At 47.2% G+C, this 14,301-nt stretch overlaps 1 protein-coding gene across 1 annotated transcript in view; it reads left to right on the top strand.

The window, feature by feature from the left end:
* The first annotated feature begins 13,870 nt into the window (after positions 1–13,870).
* The window catches only part of CAPN9 (calpain 9), a 41,286-nt gene continuing 40,855 nt past the window's right edge, over positions 13,871–14,301 (top strand). Inside the window, exon 1 of the mRNA XM_047760593.1 lies at positions 13,871–14,131. Within this exon, the coding sequence (XP_047616549.1) occupies positions 13,919–14,131 (213 nt within the window). The 5' untranslated portion in view covers positions 13,871–13,918. The remainder of the gene's footprint in view (positions 14,132–14,301) is intronic.

Raw genomic sequence — 14,301 nt, 5'->3', positions numbered from 1 at the left:
GCTATAAAGTAAAACAGAGCCGAGCCAGGAAAGAAGACGGTGCTGTGTTTATATATGTGAAGCAAGCGGACTTGGAAGCAGCCAGCATGACATAAGGAAGGACTGAGGAGTAGACACCGGAACGAGGTTCCCATTTTTGCAGCTGGGACAGAACGAATCATTCCATGGGGGGTTGTTTCTGCCTGGGTCAGACTCTTTTACCTTGAACATGGCTGTGCAAGATGCGTGACTCCTAAACGCATCATTTCCTGGAACAAGAAGTAGGTCAGAGCATGCCATCCCACACCCAAGTTTTTCTGTTAATGACAAGGACCCTTGCCACCCCTCAGAGTAGTCCTTTTTGCTCATCCTGCCTCAGGAGAGCTGGGACAGGCCCTGGGCTCTGCGTTTGTGAAATAGACCCATTTCTTTCCACTAACGTGCACGCACATGCAAAGAGTTTTCTCAGTTGGCTCACCTGAGCTTTAGACTCTTGGTAAAGAAAATGAGAGTTCCCATAGTGGCTCAGTGGGTTTAGAACCCGACTAGCATTCGTGAAGACGTGGTTCAATCTCTGACCTCACTCAGCGAGTTAACAATCTGCCATTGCCGTGAACTGTGGTGTAGGTCGCAGACGTGGCCTGGATCCCAAGTTGCTGTGGCTGTGATGTAGGCCAGCAGCTGCAGCTCCGACTCGATGCCTAGCTTGGGAACTTCCATATGCCACGGGTATGACTGTAAAAGAAAAAGAAATAGACTTGGTAAAGAAAACAAAATCGTCCCATCTTCCCCTTGTTTCACCAGGAGGAATCTGCGCCCTGTTAACCCACTCAGACCACACAGGATGCCCGGGCTGTGCTCTGCAACCTGTTGCATGTGGCTTTTGCCTGGCAAAAGCGTGCCTGCTGACTCAGACACTGACTCAGCAAACCATGGAGAAGATGGGGATTTGGGATGATGTGTTTTGGGATATGTTGGGATTGGAGCATGCTAATTAGGTGACATAGTCAGTGAATCCAGTTCCAGGTTCTTGTGAGAAGGGGTGGTAAACTTCACGCCAAGCACTGATGGATACTAACCTTTCCCCTCCCCCTACATTTTTCTCCTTCACCCACATCCACGTAGAAATGGAGAAAAGTCAACACTCACTTTCCTCGCCTCCTCCATGACCATCAATGGTCAAGCAAGAGCGTTCTGGCCAACAGGACAAAAGCAGAAATCTGTTGAGGGCTTCTGGAAGTGCTTTTGCTTTCCTTTTATTAGCAGGGTCGGTAGCTCTGACTCTACCCCTTCTTCCTCCCTCAAATGTTGATGTAATGCCTGGAGACTAAGCAGCTGTCTTGCAACCATGCAACCACAAACATTAAGGACCAAAGGCCAACAAGCCAAGAATGATCGAGAAGAATGATAGGAAAAAGCTTTTGATCGACACACAGAGCTGCTAAACTAGTACCAACAATTGCCCTCTCTAACCTCTACTTGTCTAAACTTAATTAGTAGCATTTAGATGGTTTTGAGTAGCTGAAAACATCCCTGAATGATGCAACCTCTCACAGGCCAGAAGAGCATTCTTCAAAAATTCAATTCCATTGAGTTCAGTGTGCTTCCTATCAAATTTCAACCTCTTGGTAATGTGTTTTCCCTTTTACATTTGTTTTAGTTGGTTTTATTTATTTATTTACTTTGTTTGTTCGTTTGTTTGTTAGGGCTGCGCCTGCGGCATATGGAAGTTTCCAGACTAGGGGTCGGACTGGAGCTGCACTTACCGGCCTACGCCACAGCTACAGCAACACCAGATCTAAGCTGTGCCTGCGAACTGCACCACAGCTCACGGCAACACCTGATCTCTAACCCACTGAATGAGGCCAGGGATCAAACCCTTGTCCTCACGGATACTAGTTGGGTTTGTTACCTCTGAGCTACAACAGGAACATTCTAGTTGGTTTTATTATTAAGAGAGCATGCAAAGTACTAAAAGTGTGGCAATTTCCCAATTAAGTTCAGAACTCAGTCTGCTATATCCAGTAACGTTTGATGACTCTAAACCTGGAATGAATAACAAGGGTAGTGTCATACCCTACTTTGCTATTAGCTTGTATTTTATCATATAATATGCTCCATCCATAATTTACCCAGGGATGAGGATCTGGACAACTATTCTGTCTCCATCTTCAATAAGAGGGGAATATGGTTACCTTCCCTTTGTGTGCTCCCAGGAGGTTTTGTGGTTCTTAATTTAAGTCTGCAGGGTGTTCAACTCCTCTAAGAAAACTAGGTATGACTGACCACACACGCATTGTTGGTGTACAGGCTTTTAATAACAGCTGCCATCCTGAATGACTGGATGAAAAGAAGTATTTGCTAATGTGTATTCCAGGAGCTCCCTATTTCAAGCACTCTATGGTCAATCCTGCCAAGTGAAGGATACTCTTATAAAACAAATAAAATGAACACCTATTCCAGAAAATGACAAACTACAGCTCATGAGCCAAACCTGGACCATGTGTAAATAAAATTTTATTGGAACACAGCCGTGCTCATTTGTTTCCATATAGTCTGTGGCTGCTTTCAGACTGTAACAGCTAAGCTGAGTGGTTGTCACAGAGAACGTACGACCTGCAAAGCCTGAAATATTTATCACCTCGCCCTTTACAGAAAAAGCTGTTCATTCAGATCACCAATGACAAAGACAATAGATCTAGACTTGTATATTCTCCTTGTATTTCAGAATTAGCTTTGGGGAGTTCTCTTGTGGCTCAGTGGGTTAAGGATTCACTGTTGTCACTACTATGGCACAGGTTCGATCCCTGGCCCAGGAATTTCTACATGCCATGGGCACAGCAAAAAAAGAAAAACAAATATTAGCTTTGGAAACATGTACTGTAGTTACAGCACTTATTTCATGTATAACAACTATTTTTTTCCTACATGAAGGGATGACTATCGAGGAAATTCTGAATATAATGACACAAAAATTAGTTAACATTTTCTTCAGTTCACAATGAATATGACAGGTAGAAAAAATATACATAGCCTATCCACATGATGGCTAGAACCACATGTTACAAACTTTGTCACTGACTGAAAATTGATTTAAAAAAAATACCACTGGCAGGAGTTCCCTTGTGGCACAGCAGGTTAAGGATCCAGCGTTGTCACTGCTGTGGCTTGGGTCCCTGCTATGGCACAGGTTCAATCTCTGGCCAGGGAAATTCCCTGGCCATGGGTTCAGCCAAAAAAATACTGTTGACAGAATTTAGATCTGTGAAATTTAAGCTTGGGACACTGGACTTAACCAAAGGGGAGAAACAAATAAAAACAAGAGGAAACGCTAGATCTGGCCGCAAAAGAAAATTCTCAGTAAAAAGAAAATTCCAGATTTTATAATCAGGAAAATCTGATGAGGGCAAAACTAATTGATTAATCAGCTCTTCATTATAAACTCTAAATGGAAAAGAATTTATCCTGATGACAAGTACTTTTGAGAAACCAAAATGGAAAATGTTTCATTAACTTTAGAAAAAGAAAAATGCTTTAACCACAGAATATAGAAATTGATTAAGGAATTAAATTGGCTTAATGGATTTTATTCCAGAGAATATTTTTTCAAAGAACATTCATCAGGAGTCAGGTAAATGTGACTAGAGTATTTTCATTTAAAACGGCACATTCTCGGAGTTCCCGTCGTGGCGCAGTGGTTAACAAATCCAACTAGGAACCATGAGGTTGTGGGTTCGATCCCTGCCCTTGCTCAGTGGGTTAAGGATCCGGCGTTGCCATGAGCTGTGGTGTAGTTTGCAGACATGGCTCGGATCCTGCGTTGCTGTGCCTGTGGCATAGGCTGGCAGCTACAGCTCCTATTCGACCCCTAGCCTGGGAACCTCCATATGCCGTGGGAGCGGCCCAAGAAATGGCAAAAAGACAAAAATATAAGTAAGTAAATAAATAAATAAATAAAATGGCACATTCTCTGGAGTTACTTTCATGGCTCAGCAGTTAATGAACCTGACTAGGATCCATGAAGATGTGGATTCGAACCCCGGCCTCGTTGGGTGGGTTAGGGATCTGGCATTGCCCTGAGCTGTAGTGTAGGCTGCAGACACAGCTTGCATCCTGCATGGCTGTGGCTGTGGCATAGGCTGGCAGGTACAGCTCTGATGCCACCCCTAGCCTGGGAACTTCTATATGCCGCAGGTGCGACCCTAAAAACAAAAAATAAATAAAATAAAATGGCACATTCTCAGATGTCCTGTCCTGGACAGGCCTGGAGAGATATTTCTGTCAGAAAAGGGAGTTACTGTGAAAGCAGATACAGAAAGTGCTGTTTGCAAGTCGATCTCTCCTTTCAGATGCTTCTGCCCTAACACTAGGGCAGGCAAGGTGGCTGAACCCCATGTGTTTATCTTGGCGCTGATGCAGCTGGGAGAAGTGTACCGAGGACAGTTCCGCTCACCGTTTAATAAGTTTAGATAAGGAGTGGCTGTCGAAATGGAAAAATGTTGTCACCCTGTTCCCACTGAAGCCCAGCATTGTTATGATAGAAATTCTGTCCTTGTGGACCTGAGATGCTGTCTCTTACGGAAACCAAGCTCCAGAAATAACTATTTAATGACCAGTTTCTCTTCTATGAAAAACATGACAAAGAAATATTGGTTAGCGCCTTCCTACTGCAAAGAGGACTCAGGACACGCTGGAAGGCAGAAGCTGGCATTCCTCAGGCATCACTGGATGCCACCTCCATTCAGCCCCCCACGACGCCCCTGTGCCGAGAGCTAAATGGCTCCTCCTGGCTGAACATTGGTATGAGGAGAAGTACCCAGGACAGTCACTTTGCTTATCTTCAACATGAGAGGGGTCAGCTGCCTTGTGAATGATTCTGTGGCAAATGGTCAAGCTAACTAGACATAAGCTTGGCCTTACATGTCACACTGTTGGCCAAGATGCGAGGGAATGCTATTTGGTTTGCACTTAACAATTTTTTAAAAAACAAAATAAGAGAGTTCCACTGTGGCTCAGAGGTAATGAACCTGACTAGTATCCATGAGGACACAGGTTCGATCCCTGGCCTGGCTCAGTGGGTTAAGGGTCCAGCGTTGCCGTGAGCTGTGGTGAAGTTTGCAGATACGGTTCGGATCTGGTGTTGCTGTGGCTGTGGTGTAGGCCAGCAGTTACAGCTCCAATTGGACCCCTAGCCTGGGAAATTCCATATGCTGTGGGAGCGGGCCAAAAAAAAGAAAAAAAATTTCACTGATGATTACACAAGTGTCTCCTGGCTTCGAAGTTGGTATATCCAGGGCATGTGATTTTCAAGGACCCCTGAGGCCAGGCTGTTAAGGTCAGACTTGAGTATTTTCAAAATTTGCATACTGGTATTGAACTCTGGTTGTTACTCTGGAGAGATATAAGATTGCTTTTCCCGACTCATAATCTCCAAAGCTTGGAAAGAAGACCCTCAAGACTGAAAAGAACTAAGAGTTGTGATACACACACAACTTCTATCATTTCTTTTTTCTTTTCTTTTTTTTTTTTTTTTGCCTTTCCTATGTTAAAATGGCATCTGTAATTCCCAGGGTCTGGAGCTTTCTATGTCCTTTTCCATTGGTGTCCCCAAACCTCCACTTCCCATGCCCCTCTGTCAGTCTGTGAGGACAAGACAGAGTGCAACACCACTGGTAAAGGAGATCTGTTCTCTGGTTTTGGCTGCTGTAAGGTGTGGTTCTGTCACCTAACCAAGTAAGTTGAGATTTTTGATCCACCCCTCTACAGCTTGGGTGTTGGCCAGCTTAATCACTGGGGCAGCTGCAATACCCCCCAGTTGTACAAGGGTGGCTTGTAAGCCTTCAGAACCAACACATGGTGATTTGGCAGATGGCTGCCCCCCCCAAGAATGGTGCTAGAGTCACTTACGGCTGTCTTGAGAGGTTTGAAGATGCCGCCTGGGGGCTCAAACTGCAGAGCTTGATTGCAATATTGTTCTGGAAGATCACTCAGGAAAGGGCCAGTGTCATGTTTGCTTTCAATGCAAAGGGAAACGTTTCCACCTATTGTCCTAAAGGGAAGGGACGGTCCGTGAGCTTCTATAGAGTTTTTCTGGGGCCCAAATGACCCTCCAAAAAGAAGCCCAAATGTGACAGTGGACCCTGCCAGGAGTGCATTTTCTTCTAAGGACCCTGATGTGTACCCCACCTCCAGGTGTAAAGGGATGGCAAGCCCTGTCAGGTGGTGAAGGCTGTGCCCGACTTACCTGTTGGTGACATGCTTCAGGTGCACCAGGTAGGTCTTATATCGGGCCAGTCACTTAAGTCAGGCCTTCACTTAAGTCTCCATAATGTTCATTTCATCCAGAAACGGAAGGTCTACAGATGTCAGTGGCAGATTAGGTGTCCGAAAACTATTTCAAATTTTCATGCTCCTGCATGAAGTATTCTGATCTCTGTAAGGGCCAAGGGCAAAGCTTCTGACCATGTTCAGTCCAGTTTCTTGACATATTGTCCCTAAAGTCTTTTTATGTCTGAATGTTTGTGTTTCACTCACCTGATTATTGAAGATGATGTGGGTTATGAAAGTTTGAGAAGACCTCGTTCCTACTGTATTCAGAAGCAAGTGGTTTATCTCTGCTGTAAAATGAGTTCCTTCATCTGATTCATCCCATAAGGGGATGTCCAAAGGAGGAATCAAATCAGCCAGTCATCTCTTTTTTCCTTTTTATGACTACACCTGCAGCATATGGGAGTTCCTGGCCTAGGGGTTGAATCGGAGCTGCAGCTGCCAGCCTACCCCACAGCCACCGCAACACTGGATCTGAGTCACATATGTGACAAACACCACAGCTTGTGGCAATGCCAGATCCTTAACCCACTGAGTGAGGCCAGGGATTAGACCCACATCCTCACAGAAACAACGTCAGGTCCTTAACCTGCTGAGACACAATGGGACTCCATCACCTATTCATTGCTCCTGCAGCATGTGGAAGTTCCTGGGTCAGGGATCTAACCTGTGCCACAGCAGTGACCTGAGCCACTACAGTGACAATGCCAGATCCTTAACCCACTGAGAATTCCTCAGCTACACATTTCTTTCTTCTTCTCCTCCTCCTCCTCCTCCTCCTCCTCGTCCTTCTTCGTCGTCTTCTTCTTCGTCGTCGTCATCTTTTTGGGACTGTATCCACAGCATATATAAGTTCCCAGGCAAGGGGTCGAACTGGAGCTACAGCTGCCAGCCTAAGCCGCAGCCACAGCAACGCCAGATCCAAGCTACATCCAAGATCTACACCACAGCTCACAGCAACACCGGATCCTGAACCCACTGAGTTAGGCCAGGGATCAAACCCGAGCCCTGATGGATACTAGTCCTGTTTGTTGCCGCTGAGCCATGACTCCTCAGATACTCATTTCTTTAGGTAGCATCACTGGCCCTCTAGTCAGATAGTATTCAGACCACCCACCATTCATAACCATGCAGACAGCAACCAAACCGTGAGAAGAGCCTAAAGCTCAGGCAAGTCGCTAATATCCATTCAGAGTGCCACGAAGGGCAGTGGGAGCCTGGGAGGACCTCCTGGGGTGTAGTGATTTCTTCCAGAAGTTTGGTGGGATTTACAAGTAGTGCCCTGGGAAATAACGTGGTCAAAAGTTTGTGGCTGCCAGGCCTTTTGGTTCCCTACCTATCCCATCTCCACATGCCCCACTTCATGGGAAATGAGTGCAAACTAAAAAGTCCAAAGCAAAGGAGCTCCAGGAAGCCCATGTGGCCCAGTGAATAATCTGCCTAGTAATTGGCACCGTTTTATATACCTCTGTCTTTTTCAGATTGTGAAGCATTTGCCTGAGAATTAATATCAGTCAGGGGAAAGGGTAGATTAAAAAATTGGGTGGGGAAAGGATAAGGGGGTCCCTATGCAGCTGCATGTTTAGCATTTCTGTCTGCCCCATCATTTCCTAAAGATATAGCACTTGCGTGAGTTCCCTAGTGGCTCAGCAGGTTAAGGATCTGGCGTTGTCATTGCTGCGGCTCAGGTCACTGCTGTGGTGCTGGTTTGATCCTGGCCAGGGAACTTTTGCATGCAAGTGCAGCCAAAAATAAATAAATAAATAGGATATAGCATTTGTGTCCTTGGCATGGGCTGAACAATAGCGATTTTAGAAGGCAGGTGAATAGCTTGTAACAGGGCAGCAATTCTATGCTCATTAGCAATAGGAGTAATGATCCACGGGGTTTCTAAATTGTGCCAACTATATGGCAGACTCCAATAGTGTATTTGGAGTCTGTGCTAATAGTGGCAGTTTTCCCTCTTGCTAACCTCCAGAGGGAAGTTGTGGCATAACCAGTTGTCCTGCTTCCCCTGAAATTTCGTCTACAGGAGCCCTCACAAAATAGAAGTAAGTCTGGATTATTTCAAGGGCTGTCTGAGAGTCATCTGGGGCTTAGAGACCATTTTTGAGGCTGCAAGGTGGTCACATGGGTTAAGGTGGGCTCTCCATCACCAGCGGGTTGATGTATGATGAGGGAGGCAAGCTGGAAGAGCCTGCCCACTGGTGATACGTGGCTGTGTTAGGGGTGCTGTGTCCTAGGGTGAGAGGGCAGTCACAGCACAGGGCAGTGGAGATGGATGGCCGGCTAAGGTTTAGGCACTGGCTTTGTCAATCAAGGTGGCAGCTGCAGCCATCGCGTGGGGGCAGACTGGATACCACAGGGTCTGATCGCCATGAGAAACAGGCTGTAGGACAAACCTGAGAGGCACAAGCCTGTCCCAGAATGCCTGCAGCCATCCCATCATTTCCACAGTGCTATAGCTGAGAGAGTTTGCCAAAACTGGGGAAGCCGAGGGTGTGGATAAAGCTGAATTTTAAGGCCTCAAAGGAGGTTCACGCCTCTCAAGGCCAGGAAATGGGCCATGGTGTGTATCCAGAGGTTTGGCAAGGCTGCAAAATCAGGTTCTATCACCAGAAAGCAGCAGCAGCCCCCAGCTGCCCCTGAACAATTGCGTAACCGTTTGTTCGTTTTAGCCATCGGGATGGGCCACATTGGCTCCAGATGTTTGGGGTGAGCCTCTGACTGCCCTAAGATCTCATGTCCTCAGGAACAGTTGTTTGTATCCACTGAAGTTTTAGCTCTGCTGGCTTTATGACCTCATTCGGCCTGTCCCTTTGGGAGGATGAGAGCATCTGTAAGAGCTGGTTGCAAAGTAAAAGGTCAACGGAGTTCCCGTTGCGGTTCAGCGGAAACGAACCCAACTAGTATCCATGGGGACGCGGATCCGATCATCAGCCTCACTCGGTGGGTGGAGGATCTGGTGTGGCCATGAGTTGTGGTGTAGATCGCAGATGTAGCTCAGATCCAGCGTTGCTGTGGCTGCGGCGTTGGCCTGCAGCTGTAGCTCCATTCGACCCCTAGCCTGGGAACTTCCATATGCTACACCTGGGGCCCTAGAAAGCAAAAAAGCAATAACAAAAACCAAAGTGAGAGGTCGACACACTGAACAAGAAAATACCCACTCAGAGTAGCCCTGAGGTATGCAGGCCTGTGCTGATTGTCTCCCTTTAAACAGAAATGCAAGAGAAAAAACTGAGTCAGGGTGTAATGGGTTTGAGAAAAAAGGCTGAACAGAGGCCCATCACTATAAAGCCGGCTGCGCCTGCAGGAGTCAAGGTGAGAATAATAACAGCTGGACCAAGCGCCACAGGACGTCAAGGAATTACAAAAGCATCTTGTATAAATTGATAGATTTGGTTCCTTTCTGAGTCAAATTTGCCTTCTTTCTCTGTCGGCCAGGTGAGGGAGTTACCGGATTAAGATGTAAAGACTAGTAATCTCTCTCCAACTCTCTGTTGGAGTTCCCTGGTGGCCTGGTGATTAAGGATCTGGTGGTGTCACAGCTGTGGCATGGGTTACTTCCCTGGCCCAGGAACTTATGCATTCTGCGGGCACACCCCCAATCCCCAAAAAAGTATAATTAATGTGCAATATTATATGTTACATGTATGTAGTACAGTGATTTACCATTTTAAACGTTATGTTCCCTTTATAGTTATTATAAAATATTGACCACATTCCCATGTTGTACAATATATCCTCACAGCTTATGTAATAGGATCCCTGTGGTCTTTGGTCCAGCTGTCCATTCCCACGAGTAGCCCAGAACCTCGTTGAGACAGCTTTAAAGGACTCATCAGAGAAATTTAAGTCAGGATGAGTTAAATAATAACAACAAGTAATAAGGAAAGTAGAAGGTATGGTGTTTGGTCTGAGGACAAGGAAGCAAAAATGCCTTTCTCTTTACAATTTATACTGGCATTACATTTATGTAACAAATCTCCAGCAAAAAGTTGAGACGGGAGCTGCAGGAAGGCAGAAAGGGAAGACAGCTGCTGAGAGGGCCTGGGAGTTTCGGGGTGAGCTGAGGTGTGGCAAGGGATGTGGCTGCCTAGAGGCTCCCGCAGCTCGGACAGGATCCGGGAGAGAGGTACACACAGGTGGGGAGGAATCCTCGGAGCAAAGAGTAAGTCACATCAGCATCAGTGATGAGACCCAGCTCCCAAGCCTCTGTTTTAAGTTGAATGGTGGGCTCTGGGGTGCAACTGAGGATGGGCAGACCCCCTCCCTTAAGGGAGAAAAATGGAACTTCTAGGGATGCCGAGGCCTAGGAGGGCCCTTCTTACACCTTCTTTTCTCTTAAGGGCAGGATAACCTCTCTTCCAATTCTTGCCTTCTTGCAATGCCTGCTGTTGTCTGCAGGCCCACAGGGAGCGCCTGCCTGACCTTTGAGTTATCCTCAGAGTCATACTTTTGTTTTTCTAAAGATTCAAGTTCCAGAGCAGGAGTGGTTGTTTTTAATTCCTTTTTTCCTCCCACTTTCCTGTAAACTGTTTTCAAAGAAGCACATGGCAGCTCTGTTTATTAAGCTTAACGACTGTCATGACCAACAAACCAGGCTATTTTATTTTATTTTATTTTATTTTATTTTATTTTTTTCTGTCTTTTGAGGGCCATGCCCATGGCATATGGAGGTTCCCAGGCTAGGGGTCGAATCAGAGCTATAGCTGCCAGCCTACGGCACAGCCATAGCAACACCAGATCTGAGCTGCATCTGCAACATACTCCGTAGCTTACAGCAATGCCAGATCCTTAACCCACTGAGCAAGGCCAGGGATCGAACCTGCATCCTAATGGATACTAGTCAGGTTCATAACCTGCTGAGCCACAACGGGAACTCCTGAATTTGTCTTTTTTTTTTTTGTCTTTTCAGGGCCACCCCTGTGGCACATGGAGGCTCCCACGCTTGGGGTCTAATCGGAACTGTAGCCACCAGCCTATGCCAGAGCCACAACAATGCCAGATCTGAGCCTCGTCTGTGAACTACACCACAGCTCATGGCAACACCGGATCCTTAACCCACTGAGTGGGGCCAGGGATCGAACCTGCAACCTTATGTTTCCTAGTCGGATTCATTTCCACTGCGCCATGACGGGAATTCCCTGAATTTGTCTTTTAATATCAGGAAAAGCATTTCCTACTAGAGCAGAAGAAATTAGGGAGCTTCCTCTGCTCCAGAATTCCAGGTTAAATGCAGAGAGCCTTTGAAAAGTTTGCACAAAACGTCCAACAAAGGCTTTTAGATGATCTCCTTTCTTTTTTTTTAAAATTTTTTATTTTTTTATTTTTATTTTTATTTATTTTTTTCCCACTGTACACCCCACCCTTTGTTCTGTTGCAATATGAGTATCTAGACATAGTTCTCAATGCTACTCAGCAGGATCTCCTTGTAAATCTATTCTAAATTGTGTCTGATAACCCCAAGCTCCAGATCCCTCCCACTCCCTCCCTCTCCCGTCAGGCAGCCACAAGTCTGTTTTCCAAGTCCATGATTTTCTTTTCTTTGGAGATGTTCATTTGTGCTGGATATTAGATTCCAGTTATAAGTGATATCATATGGTATTTGTTTTTGTCTTTCTGAGTGCAAAATTTCAATCTTTGACCATTAACTTCCGGGGGAGAAATGCCTCTGAATTTGCTCCTACTAACCTGATTAGCTTCCGGTAGAGCCCCCTCCTGGTCACTGGCAGGTGGGCCTGGGAGAGGGTGTGGCCATCAATTTCCTGGAGGGCTTAGCTCTCCAGGATGCTCAGTACAGGATGGTTGTGGGCAGGAAGAATGCCCCTCGAGAGCCAGTCATCGGCTCTGTGCGTGGGGTTAAGAACAGCTGCTAATCTTTCCAATTCCTCCTCTCTGTGGAGGTAAGAGCGTTTTATAATTTCAAGGTCAGCTGCTATCCCATGAACATGAATTCTCTGGGGTGAAGAACACTGGACAGGAGTGTCTGAGGCTGGCAGGGTCTGATTACAGAGCTCTGGAGAGGAGACAGTCAGAGGGAGAGCAGGAGGCACCTCCCTGCCCTTCTAGGCTACTCTGCTAAATTCATTCCCTCCTGCTCGGAGCCGGAGGTCAGGGCTGATGCCCTCTGTAAGTTTTCTAGAGAGAAGGGGGTTAAAACTGGCAGCTGGAAGCTGGCCTCTTAGGCTCTAAGGGAACTGGCTGAAGATTTTGAGATGGGGGTCGGGGGGAGGTTTAAACTAGAGGCCCAGAGATGCAGAAGGTCTCCTGGAGGGTCAGGGAGTTGGGGACAGACGGGAGTAGGAGGGAGAATTGGCTTTTTTTTTTTTTTTTTTTTTGCTTTTTAGGGCACATGGGGGCTCCCAGGCTAGGGGTCAAATTGGAGCTACAGCTGCCGGCCTACACCACAGCCACAACAACGCAGGACCCGATCCATATCTGCGAGCTACACTGCAGCTCACGGTAATGCCAGATCCTTAACCCACTGAGCGTGGCCAGGGATTGAACCTGCAACCTCATGGTTCCTAGTTGGATTTGTTTCCACTGCACCACGACAGAAACTCCAAATATTTGGCTTTTAATTTTTGTTCCAAGTTCAACTTTTGTACTTTTTATCAAAGGATTCCCTGAGGCTAGATGTTATATTTTGGGTTTTCTTTTCACTTGGATCCTCCCAAAATACTGACAGAGCAGCTGCTTAGTGTCAACAAAAAATTAGTTGATCTAAGAAAGAAATTGAAAATTTGATTGGAGCCAAATTTGAGGATTATAACCTGGAAAGAGCATCTCAGAAAGCCCGAAGAACTGTTTCATCCCTAGAAGTCCAGGCACAGTCATAGAAATTTTGTTTTTGTTTTTGTTTTTCCACACCTGCAGCATGCAGAAGTTCCCAGGCCAGGGATCAAACACTTTCCCTAGCAGTGACCACACCAGATCCTTAACTGCTAGGCTACCAGGGAGCTCCCCATCTGTTTTCACAAGTAGCATCTGACTGGCACACAGCCACACTTTTTCCTTCCCGAAGCGTAGTGGCTGCCTTCATTCTACAAGCCGTAGCTAAATAGTTGCAACACGGACTGCAGGGCCCCCCAAGCTGGGAAGATTGACTTTCTGGTTCTTGACAGAAAGAATTTGCCGACCCTGCCCTAAATCAGAGAGGCTGTGAGAAAGCTGTCCAGGCAACATGTACTACTGCCATTCACTCAGCTCCCTTCAGACTACAGAACTCCACAAGTCTCTGCCTTAAGAGGTGACTCAAGGTCACCCTCTCCCCACAGCACAGCCAGCGCTGCCTGCCACCTCGTGGACCAATCTGGCATCTCACTCTCTTGCCCATAAAGCCACCCTGTCTCACAGGGTCTCCCCGTGCATTAAGCCAAGGTGCTGCCTCCGCCCAGAACTGGCCCAGGCTTGGAACTCCATCCACGCCCACAGGTGCCCCCAGGAGGGCAGAGGCCCTCTTACCATTTGCCATTAGGGCGTGCCCCATTTCCGTCTATCAGGGAGGTTCCCAGGAAAGCAGGTGGAGGCCAAGGGCCACTCAGCCCAGTGCCCTGTGCTGGCTCTTTTTGACCAGCACCCACACTCTTCCTCCCACCCTCTGCTGGCCATGCCTCACCTCTACCGGGCCCCCGGGCCTCAGGAGCCCCCCACCCCCAAGGATGCTCGCATCACCCACTCCTCTGGCCAGAGCTTCGAGGAGCTGAGGCAGGCGTGCCTGCAGAAGGGCGTCCTGTTTGAGGACACAGACTTCCCAGCTGATAGCTCATCTCTCTTCTACAGCGAGAGGCCCCAGATCCCTTTCGTTTGGAAACGGCCAGGGGTGAGTGAGACCCAGAGCGGTGGGGGCAGCGGATGGGGGTGGGGTGCGGCTCTGTGGCCCGGGGTGTGGGGGACTGGGAAGGGGGAGCTGTGCACAAACTGGACTAAGTGCACCTGCCAAGTCCACCGCCAACGGGCTGTGCCATTTGATGCTCAGGGACACAGGATGCT

The sequence above is a fragment of the Phacochoerus africanus genome, chromosome 15 (genome assembly GCF_016906955.1).
Source record: "Phacochoerus africanus isolate WHEZ1 chromosome 15, ROS_Pafr_v1, whole genome shotgun sequence".
In the NCBI taxonomy this organism is placed as follows: Eukaryota; Metazoa; Chordata; class Mammalia; order Artiodactyla; family Suidae; genus Phacochoerus; species Phacochoerus africanus.
Note: the sequence above shows the minus strand (reverse complement) of the source record. Positions and strands in the feature narration are given on the sequence as shown.